Raw genomic sequence first — 19,562 nt, 5'->3', positions numbered from 1 at the left:
TTTTTTGAAATAAAAGCGTGCCCATCTAGTTCATTTAAACACAACATGTTTTAATTTATGTTTACTTTTAGTTTGTTTACAGATTTACATTTCTGTCATCTGAATAAATCATTACACATCACACTTCCTGTTTTTACTTGTTGTTAAATAAAATATAAAAACCATGGCTGACCTGCTGGAGACACGTGACGCCTGACGACCAGCCAGGAAACGTGAACAACAGCTTACTGAGGAGGGAAAAGACCAATCAGCTGATTCAGACAATGACTGATCAGCTGGTAATCAGCTCAGGTAAATGTGTGTTTATCAGTCACAAACTGAGCCACTGACACCAGGTGAGAACAGGTGAGAACAGGTGCGACCGGGTTAGACCGGTCTGTTGTGGTTGAGCTGATCACCTGCAGATGGGGGGGGCGGGGCAGGGTTTACCTGAAGTCAGTGTGTAAGTTAAGTTCAGCCACTCTCACCTGGTCTTGATGTTCCAGAGCTGCAGTGCACCCTGGGAGCTTCCCAGCAGCACCTTGTTGAGGTAAGTGCTTGGGTGCATCATGGCCGACACGTCAAAGGTGTTGGGGTCAAAATGCAGCCGCAGGTAGACATCTGAGAGGCAGAGAGAGCAAGGCATGAGGGGTAACAGGACAGGTAAAATAAAGACACAGGTGAGTGTACCTGAAGCCCCACCCCCAATGCTCACCCCCACCCTGGACATCCCAAACAATGACATCACCACCGCTGTCAGCAGAGATCAGCTGATCACCCAGCGGAAGCAGCAGACGCACTTCCTGTCTGTGACCATGGTAACACATCACTACCTGTAGGGAGGGCAAACAGCGACAAAATATTACATAATATTTATCTTTTCTTTATTCTTCTTTTAAATTTTTAAAAAACAAAATATGAAAAAAGTTTTTAAATTTTTTGTTTTCGATGGTTTTTGTACCTCTTTGTTCCGGGCGAACGCGCTGACAACTCGCCCAGCAGCGGCGAACACCAACATCCTGTCTGCAGCCACACAGGTGATGTCATCTGACAGGCTGTTACCTAGGCAACCACATCACAGCACAGCGGCAAATCAGAGAGCAGAGAGTTCAGTTTAAAAATATTTAAATATATTATCAATACATATTTTAATGAGTAGTAAAATACTCACTGACAGCAACGATCCCCAACCTGTTCACCTGAAACCAATCAATACATTGATCAGTCAAGACGTCAAACAGCACACAAACACAACCTGCTGATTTTTTATTTTTATATCAGTAATATTCATATTGAAGCTGTTATTGATCCAACATCCAAGCCAATCAACCGGCAGTTTCCCATCATGCCCGGGGGTCTGAAACCTGCAGCCTTTATCTCGTCAGTGTTTACGTTAAAGGCTCAATTATGCTATTTCAGCGACGTAACCGTCCCCGCCCACTTGCAATAACTTCCTGTCAGCTGACCTGATATTCAGTGATGCGTCCACTAGAAGGCAGCTCAGACTTTCTTTTTTTTTTAAAAATACTTTATTTAAACATAGAACATTACATGAACGATGACATACTCAAACATAATCATAAATTATCTTACATTTTAAAGTAAATTCACACCTCCTTTGATATTCCAAACTGAAAAATGATTGCGGTGGTTTATATCACATTTCAAAAACAAACAACAACTATAAGATGAAAGAGAGAATGATAAGAACATAAAATAAAAAATAAAACAAATACAGGTAAATTCATATAAACAAGTAAATCCATACTAATTAAATACAAGGGAGGCAGCTCAGAGTCACAGGTCTCTGACAACAATAAACATGGCGACAGGAAGTCGTGAGGTCATCAAATACACTGCAACATCTTCGACCAAACGTCCGACCATTTTAAAATTCTTTGTAGTGAACTTTTGGAGGACAGGAGGCTCCGCCCACACACCAATCTAATGACGACCATAAATTAACACTAATAGGTTCAGTCCAGCAGGACATGAACTCATGTAGACCTGGTCTGTGGTTCAGGCCAGACCTGGTCTGAGCCTGGTCCTGGTGGTTTTTAGCTTGATCTGCAGAAACAATATTAGAAGCAAAGTGCTGATCAAAACCTCTGCTCATCAGATTAACACATGTAGTGTGTGATAAAATGGTGCAGTGGGGTCCTCACTGTCTCAGTGGTCGCTGTTGTCGGTACAGGAGCCGTCAGAGGACAAACATGTGAAGAACCTGTCTGTCAGCACTTTGAGTTTTATTGAACTCTGTTTGTAAATAAAGTTAACGTTAACGTTTCTTACGTTGTACGTGTGAAGACTTTTACCGATCGCCGTCACCAGGTAAAACTCCCGGTGCTTCTGATGGTACCGGAGAGCGTGTGGCACATGGTTAGAGTAAAGACCCAAAACCCGGAACCCGGAGAACAAAGAGCTGCCGCCGCCCGCGAGACTCCCGCCACCTGGCATGTCCAGTAAAAACCGAGGACTTTACCGGAGAAAAACCGAAAAATAACGAACAAACAATCAGGGCAGAGACACAGCGCTGAACGGAGACTGAAAACACATGGAGGAGGGCTACGGAACAGAGTCCGACCGGAAACCAGCCGCAACAACATGAAGGTTCCGCTCTGCAGGAAAAGTTTGTTTCCTTCCCCTGAATCCGGATCCTGGAAACTTTGTTTTGATGAATTTTTAATGAAAAGTATTGAAATGACTTTAATGGTTTAAAACATGAACCTACATACTGACCTGCTGTTGGTCTTTTTGAATAAAACTAATGAAATAATCACATGAAATAACAGTTTCAAACAGAGAAAGTGAATCTGAAGATTTTATTTCAGGTGAGTTTGGAGAGTTTCAACATAGAACGTACAACAGGAAACCATCAGTCAGTGACTTTTACTGAAAAAACTAAAAATCACACTTTCAATCTACTTTTGAAGATACTTTAGAAAAACTGACACCAGGTTCAAGCTTTAACTGGTTTAATTTTTATTCTTGAATATTGATTTAAATATTAATGAATCACAAATAATTTAATCTAAATCTACATTTTAATACATTTAATTTATTTTTACACGTTTATACAAATAAACTGTTTCACACAGCAGCTGACTCAATGGACTGCAGGGGACCAATCAGCTGTCAGGATTTAAACACAAACACAGGTTCATGAATTCATGCTCTCATGCTGGGACAGGAAGGGACACAGTGTTTCCATGGTGACATTTTGTTTGAAGGAAGGCAGGAGGTGACCTGAACTGGTCAGTAAGCAAAAGACAAAAAAAAAAAAAAAAAAAATTTTTTGTCCCACTGAGCATGCTCAGTAGAGTCACTGAGCATGCTCAGTAGAGAGTAGCTGAATGAAAAATAACTTTGATTCAACTGTTAACCTCACTCCATCTGTGGTTGCTATGGTGTTGTAGGTGGTTACTATGGTGCTGCAGGTGGTTGCTACAGTGTGTCTGTGCCATACACAGATGAAACGTGGAGATATGTCAGTCACATGATTCCTTCCTGCCCAGCAGCTCGTCCGTCACTGACTCAGTCAGCTGACCTCTCTATGGGAGGTGATGCTGCGTCTCCATGGTAACACCTTTAGCTGTGCTTCCTGTCCAGCAGCAGCAGCCTCAGCAGAGTCCTGGCTGCAGCGAGCAGTGCCCCGTGCAGAGCGTACTGCGCCACCAGCGCTCCAAACCCCCGGTAAAAGCCGGCCCCGCCCTCCTTGCGGCGGATGGCGTGGAGGCAGTCGGAGAAGCCATCGTACTGCGTGTTGACAGGCAGGACCAGGGGGCTGCCGCCATTTCCAGTGGCAACCACGCCATCGGTGGCGTCGATAATGGTGCGTGTGCCCTGTAGGCTGAGGCGGTGCAGTGCTGTCTCCAGAGGAAACACAATCACGTCTGCCACCAGAGACCCCGCCCACGCAGCCGCCAGCTCGGGGAAGTAGGCGTCCAGGGGGTTGGACGGGTCCGTCCGTTGCTTCCTGCCCCGCTGGTGCAGCCACAGCGCCACCCGCTGCACAGAGGCGGCGATGGCGTATCGCAGGATGGCATGCAGCGCAGCAGGAAGCAGCAGACAGCTGAGAGGAAGCAGACGACGACTGTGTGGAGCACCGACACCCAACACCCGAGCCAGACCCTCACGGACACAGTCCAGAAGACCGGAGGACGCCTCGTCCCGGACAATCTCACTCTGAGGACCACACGGGACAAACTGATCAGACATATTATCGTTTATTGATCAACTGAAAAAGACCAGACAACGTCAGACAAACAGCTGAGTGATGACACCTTTGTCTCAGAGGCAAGAGACCAGGAGACGAGGGGACAAGGGTACGAGGAGACACAGTGAGAAAACAAGAGGAAGTGGTAAATGTTCTGTCAGCAGCATCGTGCTGAGAATGATTCAAGTTATCAATAACTAATCAATAAGAAAAATCAAACCACAGATGAAAACAACACGGTTAAAGCTTCATTAACTGATTTATAATCAATACTGACCTGGACTGTCTCAATGAGGCTGGCGCAGTAAAACGGAAGAGCGACCACAGCTGTTAACCTGTCGGCGAGAGACAGAGAGAGAGACATGGAGAGTTTGTTTTAAACTGAAAGAAGAAGTCAGAGCATCAACAATATAAACAGTAGAAGAAGAAGTGAACTGACCCTTTCAGTAGTAAATGTCCAGCCAGTTGTTTCCAGCTCCACCTGTGAGGAAGTTCCCTGGAGACAGACAACATACTGATACTACAGTAATACTTCAGCGATACTACAGTAATACTACAGTAACACTAGTGGTACTAAAGCAATACTACAGTAATACTACAGTAACACTAGTGGTACTACAGCAATACTACAGTCATACTACAGTAACACTAGTGGTACTAAAGCAATACTACAGTGGTACTACAGCAATACTACAGTAACACTACAGTAATACTACAGTAACACTACTGGTACTACAGCAATACTACAGTAAACATTATTGCACTCCTGCATGGTTACCGTGGCAATGGGGTGAACTCGCTGATGATGCCCTCAGCTCCCAGTGTGATGCCGTGAACGATGAAGGTGCTGCCCATCCCCTTCCACAGAGCCTTCAGTCCCTGAATGTTAAAAACACATTATTGATTACTGATCAAAGCTATTGATTATTACACAACACCTTGACTGACATGTTTTATAATTAGAGTTGATATTTTTTGTTTATGATATATTGTTTATTACTGAAAACATTCCTAATTTAAATTATTTTATTTATATTTATTATTATTATAAAATTTGTAAATGTAAATGATTTATTTTGTGATTATAATTTATTTCTATTAATAATTTTATATTCAAATATTTTAGACATTTTTAAAGTATTTGAAGATTTAGCATGTCATCCCCTCTCTCTCCGACTTTCCTGTCCCTCTCTCACTGTGCTATCAAAATAAAAGGCAAAAATGCCAAAAAAATAACCTTTAAAAATATGTTTTTTTTTATCTTTTCAACTTTTATAATTAAAAATTATAATTCTTCAAACACTTTATTTGACCATGATTAATAGATTTTTTAAAAAATATATTTCCTATTTACTTTATAAGGATGTTAAATATGATATTAAACATGTTTTTTTGTTTATTATCTTTTTTTTTTTTACAGAGTAACCTTGTTATTTAATTACATAAATTTGATGTCATAAATGAACAACTGTAACATATTAAGTATGAGACCTGCTCATTGCTCAGCAGGTGTTCCTTACCTGAGCCTTGGTGATGGAGTACATGATGGTGACGGCGCTGAACGGAGTCAGGTGGTAACAGCGGGCGTGGTAGTTCACCTGCATTGCAGGTAAAACATGACAATGGTTATAATTAAGCATGAGGCAGTTGGATGATGAGGTGATGATGACGATCATGATAAGGATGAAGATGAACGAACCTGACACTGTCTGCGGAGGACGATGCAAGGGTGAGCCAGGACGTTCTCTGTGAAAAGGCTGCACACACACTCATGTTATTCAACTGCTTTTATTCTGAAAATCCTCTAATCTAATGTGAGGTTCATTATCACTCATTTATTTTATAACATTAACATCATTGACAACCTGACCAATCCGATTCCAAAGCCGGCAAATCGATTCAGCTGCTCTGAAAAACAAGAAAAAAAATTGTCATTAATACAAATATTAAATAAAACAACATTTTCATCTTTAAGTTTTGTTTTGAGTTCTGATGATTTATAAACATTTTAATACATTTCATTAACTATTTATTTTTATTATTGAGAAGCTGAAGAGAATCATATGGAAGTTTATCAAATTCATGATTAACTCAAAATTCTGGGACATAAAATAGTCAAAACATTTATTTACTAGATAATGACATGAAACATACACAAAACTTTTGAATTAATTTGTTTTTAATTGTTTCCACTTCTTTTTATTTGTTAGCTCGCTGACTATCAGTTAGCCGGCTAATTAGCATTATTAGCCTGCTCTATAGAGTTCCTCTTTCTGTCATTAGCCTGCAGGCTAGCTGTCAGTTAGCTGAGCAGGTTTTACTCCATTTATTTTCTATTGTATGATTAGCCTACAGGCTAGTTAGCAAAACACATTTGCTTCAATTCAGTGTTTCTTGTTGTCATGTTAGCATGCTAGCTAACCACCACACCGCTTATCAAGATTCCCGCCCCTCAGCCATGTAGCCATTAGCCTGGCAGCTAACCCCCTTCCGCCGCTCAGCACCGACCTACCGGCAGGCGGTACGCCGGGCTGCGGAGCGTCCCAGCCGGCTGCGACTCCGGGACCACCATGCTCTCCCAGCAGCTCATCGTACTGCGGTGTCCGCTCTCCGGGGTGCAGGTTGCGGCTTCCGGGGATGTCCGGCGGGGTGGTGACCCAGTGGTGGTGCTGCAGCTCCGCAGGGGCTCCGGCGCTCCTGACCGGGTAGCTGGCTCCGTACAGCGGGTCGTCACGGCCGCGGTAGCCGAGCCCATCGAAGCTGTCCGGCCGCCTGGAGGCCATCAGAGGGTCGGTTGCGGAAAAGCAGCGGGAGGACCGTGATTGGGAACCAGTTAACGGATACAAGGGGAGGACATCAACTGAACACAATCACGTCTCTGTAAAGTGACGGGAGAGACGGTTTAAAGGAGTCGTCCCTGTCGATTTGACCCGCAACCAACAACATCCACCTGTCACCTGCTACCCGGAAGGTTTTACTCTTCTTCTTGATTTCCGGCAGACTGCAGGTGTTGGGCTCATTACCGCCCCCATCGTGTGGTGGCGGAACCAGAACCAGAAACACAGAGGAACCGTGCTGATGAATCGGACTGCAGGTTCGTATCCAACTAGTTTTTATTTTCATTATGGAATAATCTGCTAATTCTTTTCTCAACTGATTGATTGATTGATTAATTGGTTTGTAGTGAGAAAACCTGTCAAAATTACATGGAATTCAAAGTGACACCTTCACTCTGCATCTGATCAAAAATATATTAAAATTATCTAAATAAAAAACAGCAGATAGCAACAAAGTTGTTCTAAGAAATAAATACAAATATTAAAAAGCACCTAGATGTTTAATTTAATGTCATTATTCTGCTGTTAAAACTATATTTGGTGAAGAATCCTCATTTATCTAAACTCCTGTAATCCATCCTGGTACTTTAAGAAATTGAACCCTGATGCAAGGTATGCTGGAAAGTGTATGCTAATAAGCTATCAATGTTTGTAAGTAATTTAATTAGTGAAGTCAACAATCAAATGGACATTTAATCAAACTGATGATTGTATGAAAATAAAGTGATAATTAAAGAATTTGTCTAATAACAGAAGAAAAGCTTAATTATTTGAGCTTCTGAGATTTTACAGTGAAAAGGACAAAACAACTTTTTGACTGTGTTGCGTCGTTTCCTCCGTACAGACGAGCCAATCACCACTTTCTTCATAAACTTTATTATCCTTTTTTTTTTTTTTTTTTATAATTCCAGCAATTGTGACAACAATTAAAACATTTTCAGACACTTTGATTTTCTGGTAAAAGTTTCCTTCATCCCGTTTTAATCATAAAGACGAGTCAACTCACACTGAGAGGCTGTCTGACAAAAGTCTGTGGACACTACTGCTCTGAGTGGAGCTGTGCATTTTGTTCAACATAGAAATCCAGTCATTGATCTGTCCCTGCAATCTCATTGGTCCAGTGAGTAAACTCCGCCCACCTCTCAGTGTGAATTGAAAACAATAAAAAAAAAAAATCACAATAACTCACAATGAGAATCCACCTGAGCAGGAATACAGGGTGAAATTAGGAATCATTCCAAGTGATTCATCATGTCACTTCTCAGGTTTCATCAGCATTTGTTCTCAGACTGAAACAGACAGAAGCTTCAGGGGCAGAGCCTCCAGGTCTCACACTGACACATCAGCAGCTACAGTCAGAAGTTCAACGTACATCAGGACGTCTCCACAGGTCGGCCATATTAAGGCAAACGGTGTAGGATGAAGGCCGTCGGTGGCCCAGGAGGCGTTTCATACAAAAGTTCATTATGTTTAAATATAAACTGGTCAACGAGAAAATAAACGTTTTATACTGAGAATGAAAACATGTAAATCTGTGATTGGCCAACTCTCAAAAACGAACTCAACAATAAATGATGCTTAAATAAAGACTGGCCATATTGTGTAAACAGAAAAACTGTATAGTTTCAATTTTGTATCACAAAACAAAGTAGAAGTTTAATTTTATCAGATTTTTTTCACCAAAAATATAAACTGGAGATTAATTCAAGTTTTATGTTTCATTTTGGTTTATTTCAAATTTTCAGCTCGATCAAAAGATCTAAATGAAGTTCTGATGTTTGTCACCAAGTATTTGTGTAAATCCTCGTTTACATTTACTTGATGTAAATGTTATTCTGTTGTGAGTTTGCTCATTAATTGTAATTATAAAATTGGCTCATTGATTCATGTAGATTGTGTTTTTTTTTTTTTTTTTACAAAGAAAGATTTTAACAACAAGAAATAAAAGATTTTTTACTTTTTTTTCTTTTTAACAATTTCCGTTGAATCAAACAATCTAAGCAAAAACTTTTGTTAAACATAATTCCCTAATAAATTATTCTCTAAATAAAAAAACTGTTTAAATACTGTGTTATGATTAGTGGCTCTTCTAACGAGCTGCTAGCATTGCTAACTAAAAAAAATAGTGTATGTAAGCTATTTACGCTAACATTTTTGGCTAGCAGCAGCTAGCGCTAACCTTCCAGTTGTCCTGGCACAAAAATGGAAATTAAAATATAAAACACAGTGATCTGGCCAATCAGAATCTTCTGAGGTGATCCCAGCTCTGATTGGCCGGCTGGGCCACCAGCAAGAGTTAACAGAAAAAACAGACAGGAAGTGATCTATGTTTTCTGCTAAACAAAGATCCATAATCACCAATATGTTCAATAGTGTGAAAGCTAACCACCAGGTGTTACCATGGTAACCAGTAACAATTGTAATTTAGTGTCTTGTTTAATGTGCTAACTAAATTTGCAGCTAACATTCTGGTTGTTTGTTCCATTAGCACGTTGTCTAGCATGCCAACACAGAGTGAAAGTGATTGTTAGCGTTTATTGATTGTGATCAGCAGAAATTAAACCCCCTGGTCAAATGCCAAGCTAATGGGCTAATGGCAGTGCTCAGTTATGTCGACAACCACTGCCTTCCTCCAGCTGAACAGGAAGTAGCCCATGCCGGCACCGGCTGCCACTGCGATACACAGGTAACCGTTGTAGGTCATGAAGACGAGCATCAGAAAGTAGCTGACAACCACCTGGACGATGTGCAACAGGGTCTGAAGGAAGTGGGCAGGACTTAGCATCCGCTGCCTGAGAGGACAACACAGGAGTCAGCATTCCCGTTAGCATTAGCATTTTAGATAATCTTGCACTTTACATGATACTTCAGTTAGCATTAGCTGTACCATTCATCTTACAGAAATTTAATTCAGGTTTGTAGCATTGTTAGCATTAGAAAGTTCAACAATTATGCGCTTTAATTGCTGTTAGTGTTAGCATTATAGCTCTGATGCTAATCCTTTTCCAACATATTTTCTGAAATATTGGAGTGTAATGCCATTATTAGCTTTAGCATAGCATGTTTCACGTTAGCAGTGTCTCCGTAAGCATAACATTTTTTTTTTAGCATGGATGTAGTATTAGCAGCAGTTGTAGCATTAATTTCCTTTTTTTGTTGGTGTTAGCATTGCTACACGCTGAACCATACAAGCTGTTAGCTTTATTAGCTCTAGTGTTAATAATGAACCACTTTTAGCTTCAGCGTTTCATCGTTGTCATTAGTATTGCTTTAAAAATAACACATTTACGTTCAGGAAAATTGGCATTGCTAGTGTTAGCATTACCATTTACACTTCCTCAATACTTAAATAGTTTTCAGTTTGTTTCCATTCACATTTGTGTCATGGTTAATATCAGTGTTAGCTTCAGCATTAGCATACGTTTTAGCATAATTAGTCCATAAAGAACAAATGACAGTGGAAACAGCAGAGCGCCACCTGGAGGATGATACACCATGACACCAGAAACAGAGGCAGTAACTCTACAGGTCAGTGTGACGCTGACAACATTTATTTTTCATCTATTTAAAAAAAATTTAATTCATCAACATGTGGAGAGAAAAGAAATAAAACTATGAAATCCTTAAAAATCAAACAAATCCAAACATAAAAAATAATTATCCAAGTAAGAAAAAAAGTTTCCTCAGTAAAAAGTCGTCAGCATCACACGGAAACTGAACTCCACCCACTTTTAATCTAAAAAATTAAAGTTTCTAAAAACTGTTTGTTATGATGTAAATATCAGTAATCAATGTCTGTCTGATCAGTCTGACCACAGTATCTCAACCAGAACAGGTGAACAGGACCAGGACCAGAACCAGAACCAAGACTAGAACTCTTACAGTTACCTGACATAGAGTCCTGAGAGGCGGGACTTTATTCCAACAGGAGGCTCCGCCCCCTCCAAACACTGACTGTCAATCACTGAGCTGACATGAACACATGATGTTACTGACAATCACATGACTGATCACACGACTGATGATCACCTGACTGCGGTGTCAGATTACCTGTGATTGGTCAGTTCATTAATAGACTTGTTAAGTTTTTTAAATAATAAACATGTCAGTTTATAAAAACTTTGTTTGTTTACTGTTGTATTGTAAACAGATTATTTTCAGTAACAAAGATTTGTGTTGAACTAAGAACAAAACACAAAAATTTAATTTACATTGTACTTTTTTTATTCTATAAAAAGATTAATTTTTTTTACTGTAAATAAAATGTTAATATGAGGATGTAATTACTATATTTCATGTTATTATGAAGGTTGAACAGTTTTTATACATTTTATTTATAGTCAATTTTGAAACCTCAGAAATTACTAATCTTACATTTTCATATTTTTAGACTTTTGGAATTGTATACTTATATTTTCTTGGCTTGTCTGATTGTCATCCATTTTAAATGGTGTTGTTAGCGTTAGCGCTAGGGACCTACCCGACCGTCTTGTGCGTCTCCATCAGCACTGTCCCATCAGCTCCGGGGAGCGGCATTGAGTTGTAGCGGACGTTGACCTGACTGCGACGCAACAACACCTCACGGCCCATCTTTAAGCCCTCGTACAGGACGGCCAACAGGAAGACACCGATACACGCCCCGACCATCTCTGATTGGACGACAGGAGGAGGGGTCAGAGTCAGAAAAAGGAAGAATGGGAAAAAAGAAAACGATAAAATTATAAAAATATAAATAATAACTATAGAAATAGAAAAATCATAAAAAAATGAAATAAGAAAAAGAAAAAATGTTCTCATTAGATAATTTCTAATTAAATATAAAAACAACATTAATACAATAAAAAGCTTTTTTTTAATATTTTATTCAAATAGAAATTAGATATATAAAAATACTGAATATGAAAACAAATGGAAAAATGTACATACAAAAACTTTAATAATCTAAATATGAAATAATAAAACTATAAAAAAAAATCTAAATAAAAGACACAGATACGTCTAAAAGTAGTAAGTAAATCAATAAATGAAAGAAAAAACAAATATGTGGATATAACAGAGACGTTGTAGAAATCTGACCTCCGGGGGAGTTGATGAGCAGTCCGGTGAACAGCAGCTCCACGTTGTTGTAGCCAAAGTAGAAGGTCATCACCTACAGTGACAACAGCATTAGCATATTAGCTTGTTAGCTCCACACTAGTTAGTATGATGTTGCATGTAGTGGCGATGGACCCCGCTCCTCACCATCCCCCCGTGTCCTCCGTGGTCCCCATCATGCCCTCCTCCCCCTCCCCCGTGGTCATGGCCGGTGGTGGGCGGGGCCATGGTGTGATGATGGTGGTGGGTGTGGTCCATCTCCATGGTGCTGTGGTTTGTGTGGTCCATGGCTGCTGGGGACAAAAACAAGACCTGAATCAACATGTGTCAGTCCAGGTTAGAGTCCAAGTCTGAGTCCAAGTCTGAGTCCAGGTATGAGTCCAGGTATGAGTCTAGGTATGAGTCCACGTCCTCTAGTCTCCACCATGAGTAGTTTGAAGTCTCCCCTGTCGACTCGTTACAGGTTTCTTCAGTCGACTGCAACAGTCACCTGAGCCACAGGTTACTTGTTCAACAATGTCCTACTGTCAACGTCAGCTATGTGTTTTACTTCTGTGCCACAGTGAAGCTCATTTAACACAGTATATATTATATCAACAGTATATATTATATTAAATGTATGTATAATATCAACAGTATATATTATATTAAATGTATATATTATATTAAACGTATATATATCAACAGTATATATAATATTAACAGTATATATTATATTAAATGTATATATAATATCAACAGTATATATAATATTAACAGTATATATTATATCAACAGTATACATCATATCAACAGTATATATAATATCAGCAGTATATATAATATCAACAGTATATATTATATTAAACGTATATATAATATCAACAGTATATATAATATCAACAGTATATATAATATTAACAGTATATATCATATCAGCAGTATATATAATATTAACAGCATATATTATATCAACAGCATATATTATATCAACAGCATATATTATATTAATATATATATTAAATTACACCTGCTGAAAATACACCGTCATTATTCTCATCATCGCAAACCAGGCGAGAAACAGAGAACACACTCTCTCTTACCTCAGTGACACCTCTTCATTCAGTGATGCTGACTTGTCCAGAGACAGACACAGACTGAACACTGGTGACATCACAGCAGAGCCGTAACCACAGTGACAGTCTGACATCACTGAGCAGATGTCCGGCTATAATCTGATTGGCTGCCAGGCCCTGGGGCTACAGGAGGCATAAAGAGCCAATCAGAGCGCTCTGAGGTTCTATCTGCCATCAGCCAATTAGATCACAGCATCGTTAACATTAACGCGAAGGTAAGTTGTCGCCGTCGGCAATGCTTTGTTTTCTGTTTGGACTCAGCATCACTTTGTGTTAACAATATTAATGCGTGTCTCTCTCTCTGTTTGTTTCAGTGTCTCTCGCCCTCTTTACGTTTGTGTACGTGGTGTCTGAGCGTTCGTGGTTTCTGAGTCTACGTAGTTTCTCAGTGTACATGGTTTCTGAGTGGAAGAGGCTGCAGAGTCATAGTCGGTCAGTGTCTCTGTGTTTCTCCACTGTCAGACATGGTAAGGTCTGAACTAAACTCTTCCCCTCTCTCTCTCTGATTTTTCTCCAACATCATAAAATCCATAAAACTCAGGTTAAAGTTTTAACAGAAATAAAATTAGTCATTACTCAGCTGGTATCCTGCATTCTGATTGGCTGAGCTCATGAAGTTCATTTAAAAACTTACCTGGAGAGGAGACGTTGAGGGGTGATCGAGCACTGTGGAGACTGTCTGAAAGAGAGAGAGAGAGAGAGAGAGAGAGAGAGAGAGAGAGAGGACAGTGTCTTCAATGGCCACTTAAAACAGATAGCAGAACCAGCTTCAGCTAATCAGACACTGGCATGATTCTGACACGGCCAATCAGCCGAGCTGTTGATGGATAGGCAGTGCAGGAACCCTTTGAACTCTCATTTATTCATGGTCGTTTTATATGGTTGTACTGCTCGGCCCCACTCACCTGTTCAGGTGTTATCAGTGACAAAGGTCGCAGTCAGCTGTTTAACACAGTGAACGTGTGAATGTGAACGTACAGAGGAGATCAATATATTGATAGATGCCTCATTATTCCCTGAACATGTGAAAGCTGTGTCTGCTGAATGTCTGATCTCTGGCCACTGCTCAAACTCAGATTTCATTGGATCAGTTTTACTTTTTTAGTTGATTGATTACTGATAACTGATTATTTCCTGAAGCTGGAATCTGTTCTGTTGTGCTCAGATCTTTTTAAACCAACATGTGACAGTTCCAGTAGCAACAATAAATCAGTTCAAAGGTCAGACTGGAGCTCGTGTTGAACAGTCTGATTAACTTTATGTGACTCTGGGTAATAACAGTGATTCACAGGAAAGACACCCAGCAGCTGACAGAGTGAAGTCAGTGCTGTGCTGGTACAATATTGATCCATTGATTTTTACTGGAGATAAATGATCAGCACTGAAGATATGAGTCTCTGTTGTGTCAGTGTCCTGCAGGCTGTACAGACAGGTCCCTGTCACATTACTGATTATAATGTTTCTGTAAATTATTAACATCCTGCAGGTGTTGACCTTTGACCCTGATACAGTCACAGCTCAGACACATGAAGGGTTTTAGTTCAGCTTCATTCCTGCTTTTTATTATCAAAGTCTCATCCCTATTATTTTATTCTTCATTTCGTCTCAGAAAACTGTTAAAAAAAAAAAAAGATTTAAAACGAGATTCAACAGGAAGTAAAAAATAACGTTTCACGTTTTTCATCAATGAATAAAGCTAAACCATAATGGACAGTAATATACAATGACATCATACTATAACACACTGTACATTATGGATGTAATGATTCTGAGTCCATGGTTGTTTTTTTGTCAATATTAAAGCTATTTTATTACTACAACTATTTTATTGTCTTCCAACTGCTTCCAACAGATTTTTCTCTCAAGTGAATTCATTAGCTTCTGTAGTTTTGGATGTTGATAGTTGATGACGTGTTAATGATCATATTGATCTGATTTGTTTGGGAATCAGTTTGAGTGTTTGGAGGTGAACCCTGGACTGAATGAACCTGTGAGACCGGTGTTTGTGACGATTTGTTGTTCCACCTGTCACCTCTGACTTGTTATCATAAGGTGTGTGCTGTATTTGTTTCTATAAACTCTGTAATGTTGTTTTGATATGAAGCCAGTAAATCTGTATCAGTGTCAGCCTCACACTGTCTTCATTGTTCTGGACCGGTTCTCATGTCGTTCTCATCTTTTAATCTCTGCAGTTATTTCATTCACGTGGAAAACGGAGAGAAAAATCCTTTCCCACGACGTGAACTCACGGAACCAAACTCCATCGGGAAATCGTTCAAGTTAAGGTCGCCTCGCTCGTGCGCACGCGCGTGCACGCAGTCGACTTTACTCGACACCTAAATCGCACGAGCTCCCCTGTAAATCGGCGCGCACTGCATCCACCAATCACTGCTCTTAAAAGTCCTTTCAAACCAGATCCCCTTTTAAATCTCATCAACTTACTCCAATACAGCAGACGGAGGCGCAGTGGAGATGACCGTAAACCGGGTCATTAAAGTCGAGGGTTTACCAAAACCAGGTCTCCGTAGGCGAATTACATTCCAGCTGAATTCACCAAGAAACCCACTTTGTTCTGAAACTGCCACATGTTCGAACCTTACCTGTGCATGTTTCCTGCCACGTGCAAGAAGACGTTAAATTGTAACATTTTCTGGGGAGTTTCGTTCAGTAGCAAGTAGCATGTCTGTGGTGAGTAGCAGAGGTCACTGACACAGTTGAACATTCACACACTGAACTCACCTGCAAATGTTCCAGGAATTCTTCTTCTACGTCTTTTTCTCCGTCTCGGCTCCGAAACACGAAAATTAAAAAGTCGTATGAAAAAGAGAAGAAGGGGAAGAATAGAAAGTAGAAGAGGGAGAAAAACAGACACTCTTCACCGTCTGCCTCTGCTCCGCCACTACTTCCGTGAGCTGCGTCAGGACGTCCGTAGAGGAGGAGCTTCAGAGTCTGGACCAATCAGAGGGCGAGTTCTTCGGCAAGGGGCGGGGCTTTTTCGAAGCCACGTAGGCGTGATTTGTTGGTAAGAGACTGATCAGACTCAGAGTCTGAAACTAGTTTTTAATGCAACTAAAACTTCTTTTTCAATTCACTGATTTATTTTTCATTGTGATGAAGGAAGTGACTTCATGTACTTCAGTAAAAGTACAAATATCACTGTATAAAATACTCTATTAATCCGGTGTCACAGAAGTAAAACTAAAAGCAGAGCGGCCTCTTGTTTTATCTCTGATTATATATAATTTAATTTAGAGTTTTTCATCTATAGAAATTATAATTTCTATTGAATGCATCTGATTTTCTGTCATTTTAAATAAACCAATCATACCTCTATAATCCCTAAGGACAACTGAAACACAGCAGCAGCTTTTCAAGGCCTGTTGGATCATCCACAGGAAACCCAGGAGCCTTTTCCAGGACCCTGAAGGAACCCTTTGAACTTTCCTCCTCCAGGACTCTCAGGTCTGGCGCCCTCTGCTGGCCGTCAGTCAAATGTTTAAATTGCAGCCAATCACGGAGCAGTATCACAGTTTCAGCCAATCAGAAGTCAGTTTAATATTAGGTTTTTTTTCATCATCACTTCACAAACATCAACAGGAAGTCAAGTCACATAGGAAACAGCCAAAAAAAAAAAATTGGAAGAGTTTCACAATAAAAGCCTTTCTCCACTTTCTCCAGCCAATCAGGTTTTGGAGCAGAAAAGCAAGTTCAGAGAAAAACAGCCAATCAGCATCATCAAATCTGATTTCATTGAGTTGTGTTTGATTTTAAAATGACACCCGTTTGGCTGATATTCTCAACTGACAAAGATACAGTGAAGAAAGACTTATTTTGTTAAGATTGAAACAAAAAATTAATTCAATATATATAAATATTTCATCAACATCAACACAGTAACAACATTTATTTACGTTCTCCCCTTCATACGGAGCAGCAAACCAACTTCTCACCTTCAAAATAAAAGTTTTTATATATTTTCTGGAGAATTTAGTTTGAGTCAAAAACTACAACACTAAACTAAAAGGTTTCGGCTCTGATCAAAGCTAATGTTGCTAGCATCCATGTCTCCTTCGTTTGCCCCACCCCTTCTGGTTTTCACCCCGCCCCGATGACTCGTGGCCCCACCCCCTCAGCCGGCCACACGATAGTTAGCATGAAACTCTGGCTGGATGTCGCATACACGCCGCAGTAGCTCGCCCAGCACCGCCTCCCGGTTACCGCGGAAGCTGGCCTGGATACGACCCATCCGCTCTGCCGTGTCACGATCCACCTCCACCGCGCTGTTACCATGGGAACCGAGGGCCTGAGGAAGGGGGTCACAAAGTTTAATATACAGATATGAACACAGTGACAAGATATTAAAGAATCATCAGGAAGAACGGTTACTGTGCAGTTTAAACAAATAAAAATAAAAAACACAATGGAGGGAACAGAACAGAAAACAAAACATTTAGAATATTTACATTAAATACTTAGAATGTTAAAGAGGAAAGAAACTAAATAAAAACATTGATATTAATATATTGGAAAATTATGAAAAATAAATAAACTTAAAAGAAATACTGGTAAAATATTTGGAGAAGCATTTTTTTATATACATATATATTAATAAAATGTATTGGAAATAGAGGAGGATGGTGGAAAGTTCTTACGGCCGCCTCCTTGGTCTTGAACTCTTTCTCTCTCTGCAGGCGATACTGTTCGATCTCAGCCTGAGCTTCCTCCTTCGCCTGCTTCAGACGACGGTTCTTACCTGAGGATGAGAGACAACCACAGTACATGAGAGAGAGAGAGAGAGAGAGAGAGAGAGAGAGAGACCCACAGTTCAGCAGGAGAGAGGAGACACTTGATGAATACAACAGATTCTGTGATAATTATAATTAATATAATATTATAATAATAATTATTATTATAGATGTTATTATCTCTCTATTATGTACTATAATAATTATTATTATAATAGAACATGAACTCAGTGACAGATGACACAGGATGTTAATGTGACATTATCATCTGCCTCTGTTTAAATCACTGCTGAACCTTCATGGTATGATATCACAGCTCACCTGGCTGACAGGCAGGTTCATGGTGTGATGTCACTGAGCTCAGTCAGCATCATCTGTGATGATGATGTAATAATTTGACAAAGAACAAAGATTCTGTCCAGGTGTGTGTGAGTTAATCAGCTGAACTGATTGTATTAAAAGCATTCCACTGCAGACAGATCTGATTCAATCATCTCTCTCTCTCTCTCTCTCTCTCTCTCTCTCTCTCTCTCTCTCTCTCTCTCTCTCTCTCTCATACGTTCTGACTATTTATCACATGCCGTGGTCACATGGCGTGGTCACATGGCGTGGTCACATGATGTGTGACTCAGAACCATCACTGACAGAGAACAGAACTAAACATGAGAATAAATGGAGTAAACATCTAGTTACATTAAGTTTGTTCAGAGGAACAGATTAAATAGTTAAAAAGTTTGAATGACAGAGTCAGAATTATAAAAGAAACTGCATTTATGAACTGTGCCTGTAAACTAATCACAGATATTGATTCTGATTGAACCAAACTTCTTTCACATTCGTGTCAGTCCTGCAGCGGGGCTCTGTCTGCATATGGACAGGTGAGGAGGGGACACCTGACTGTGAGCCGAACTGAACAGAGGAAGTTGGTGGTCGGTTAACCGGCTCCGGTTTGACTGTGAAGTGAGTCAGAGTGACAGCAGCAGCAGAGACTCTGAGCTTTTCAGATGCGGGAGTCTCTAACCTGCTAACGGGCTAACAGCTAACGGGCCGCAGCGGGCTCGCAGGCCGTTTGTCCTACTCACGTTTGCGGGCCTCTGCCACCTTCTCGGCCGCTCTCTTCTCGGCCTGGAGCAGCTGCTGGATTCCCTGGGATTGGCTCGCCATTTTGGGGGAGAGGAGCTGCGGACAGCGGCGCGGAAACGGAGCAGAGACCGGAGAGATTCACCCAGACGAAGGTCGACGGAGGATCTGACTTCGCCTCTGGTCAGTCAGCTGATGTCACGTCACGCTGCGGACCGATCACGTGATTTTGTCACGAGGCGCAGGAAGAGGAGGAGGAGGAGGGGGGGCGGTGCTTCTTCTTCTTCTTGTTGTTTCTCATGTCTCAGTACCGCCCCCATCTGGTTTCTATCAACCTTTTATAGTCTTTTTTTTTTCTCCAAACTTTATTGAACATTTCAATTTTACAATTCAACATAGGAATCTTCGTTTTTCATTTTGCATTCTTATGAATTATGTAAAACATTTTCAAACTGTTCAAAAAGCAAGGCAGAAAAATTAGAAAAATATAAAAAAA

At 40.3% G+C, this 19,562-nt stretch overlaps 4 protein-coding genes and 1 long non-coding RNA gene across 8 annotated transcripts in view; 1 reads left to right on the top strand and 4 right to left on the bottom strand.

Moving 5' to 3' along the window:
- wdr36 (WD repeat domain 36) overlaps positions 1-2,563 on the bottom strand; it is a 9,647-nt gene extending 7,084 nt beyond the window's left edge. Inside the window, exons 1-6 of the mRNA XM_087172804.1 lie at positions 2,272-2,563; positions 1,151-1,178; positions 941-1,041; positions 695-812; positions 468-600; positions 173-227 (exon numbers count right to left, since the gene is read on the bottom strand). Coding sequence (XP_087028930.1) covers positions 173-227; positions 468-600; positions 695-812; positions 941-1,041; positions 1,151-1,178; positions 2,272-2,436 — 600 coding nt within the window. The 5' untranslated portion in view covers positions 2,437-2,563. The remainder of the gene's footprint in view (positions 1-172; positions 228-467; positions 601-694; positions 813-940; positions 1,042-1,150; positions 1,179-2,271) is intronic.
- A 224-nt stretch (positions 2,564-2,787) lies between these two features.
- On the bottom strand, positions 2,788-7,207 carry slc25a46 (solute carrier family 25 member 46). Its single transcript, XM_023401845.2, has 8 exons — positions 6,708-7,207; positions 6,061-6,103; positions 5,895-5,952; positions 5,716-5,793; positions 4,974-5,074; positions 4,635-4,691; positions 4,473-4,530; positions 2,788-4,164 (listed from the first exon to the last, which is right to left on the bottom strand). The coding sequence occupies exons 1-8, from the start codon at positions 6,976-6,978 to the stop codon at positions 3,568-3,570; spliced, it is 1,263 nt and encodes a 420-aa protein (XP_023257613.1). The 5' UTR covers positions 6,979-7,207; the 3' UTR covers positions 2,788-3,567.
- A 682-nt stretch (positions 7,208-7,889) lies between these two features.
- Positions 7,890-16,150, bottom strand: slc31a1 (solute carrier family 31 member 1). 4 transcript variants are annotated; one of them, XM_087172803.1, is made up of 8 exons: positions 15,981-16,150; positions 13,876-13,920; positions 13,209-13,364; positions 12,274-12,416; positions 12,109-12,181; positions 11,513-11,681; positions 10,921-11,001; positions 7,890-9,824 (listed from the first exon to the last, which is right to left on the bottom strand). In XM_087172803.1, exons 4-8 carry the CDS (start codon positions 12,412-12,414, stop codon positions 9,623-9,625), a joined length of 666 nt encoding a protein of 221 aa, XP_087028929.1. In that variant the 5' UTR covers positions 12,415-12,416; positions 13,209-13,364; positions 13,876-13,920; positions 15,981-16,150; the 3' UTR covers positions 7,890-9,622. The 4 variants fall into 4 exon arrangements, with proteins under 4 accessions (XP_087028929.1, XP_023257615.1, XP_023257614.1 ...); XM_023401847.2 differs by lacking the exon at positions 13,209-13,364 and having other exon boundaries at positions 15,981-16,149; XM_023401846.2 differs by lacking the exon at positions 13,209-13,364 and having other exon boundaries at positions 12,274-12,419; positions 15,981-16,148.
- On the top strand, positions 16,126-16,967 carry LOC147819391 (uncharacterized). Its single transcript, XR_015436970.1, has 2 exons — positions 16,126-16,263; positions 16,586-16,967. It is a non-coding gene; the product is annotated as an uncharacterized LOC147819391 (long non-coding RNA).
- Positions 16,772-19,272, bottom strand: atp6v1g1 (ATPase H+ transporting V1 subunit G1). The gene is made up of 3 exons (XM_023401849.2): positions 19,069-19,272; positions 17,894-17,994; positions 16,772-17,544 (listed from the first exon to the last, which is right to left on the bottom strand). Exons 1-3 carry the CDS (start codon positions 19,148-19,150, stop codon positions 17,371-17,373), a joined length of 357 nt encoding a protein of 118 aa, XP_023257617.1. The 5' UTR covers positions 19,151-19,272; the 3' UTR covers positions 16,772-17,370.
- Between the last annotated feature and the right edge of the window lie 290 nt (positions 19,273-19,562).

The sequence above is a fragment of the Seriola lalandi genome, unplaced genomic scaffold (assembly GCF_002814215.2).
Source record: "Seriola lalandi dorsalis isolate HSWRI2012SDOR001 ecotype SW California unplaced genomic scaffold, Sedor1 jcf7180002053784, whole genome shotgun sequence".
In the NCBI taxonomy this organism is placed as follows: Eukaryota; Metazoa; Chordata; class Actinopteri; order Carangiformes; family Carangidae; genus Seriola; species Seriola lalandi.
The sequence above is the reverse complement of the archived record's forward strand: the minus strand, read 5'-3'. Positions and strand labels throughout refer to the sequence as shown.

Bases quoted from the DNA above. Each gene is read 5' to 3' on its own strand.
- slc25a46 (XM_023401845.2), bottom strand. From the start codon at position 6,978: ATGGCCTCCAGGCGGCCGGACAGCTTCGATGGGCTCGGCTACCGCGGC. The intron at 5,075-5,715 runs GTAAGGAACACC...TTTAACATTCAG, and splicing joins ACTCCATCACCAAGGCTCAG to GGACTGAAGGCTCTGTGGAA. The intron at 4,692-4,973 runs GTAACCATGCAG...GTCTGTCTCCAG, and splicing joins GAGTTCACCCCATTGCCACG to GGAACTTCCTCACAGGTGGA.
- slc31a1 (XM_087172803.1), bottom strand. From the start codon at position 12,414: ATGGACCACACAAACCACAGCACCATGGAGATGGACCACACCCACCAC. The intron at 11,002-11,512 runs GTAGGTCCCTAG...TGTTCATGTCAG, and splicing joins GAGACGCACAAGACGGTCGG to CTCAGTGATTGACAGTCAGT. The intron at 9,825-10,920 runs GTAACTGTAAGA...TTGTCCTCTCAG, and splicing joins CTCTCAGGACTCTATGTCAG to GCAGCGGATGCTAAGTCCTG.
- atp6v1g1 (XM_023401849.2), bottom strand. From the start codon at position 19,150: ATGGCGAGCCAATCCCAGGGAATCCAGCAGCTGCTCCAGGCCGAGAAG. The intron at 17,995-19,068 runs GTGAGTAGGACA...TCTCATCCTCAG, and splicing joins GGTGGCAGAGGCCCGCAAAC to GTAAGAACCGTCGTCTGAAG. The intron at 17,545-17,893 runs GTAAGAACTTTC...CCCCTTCCTCAG, and splicing joins TCAAGACCAAGGAGGCGGCC to GCCCTCGGTTCCCATGGTAA.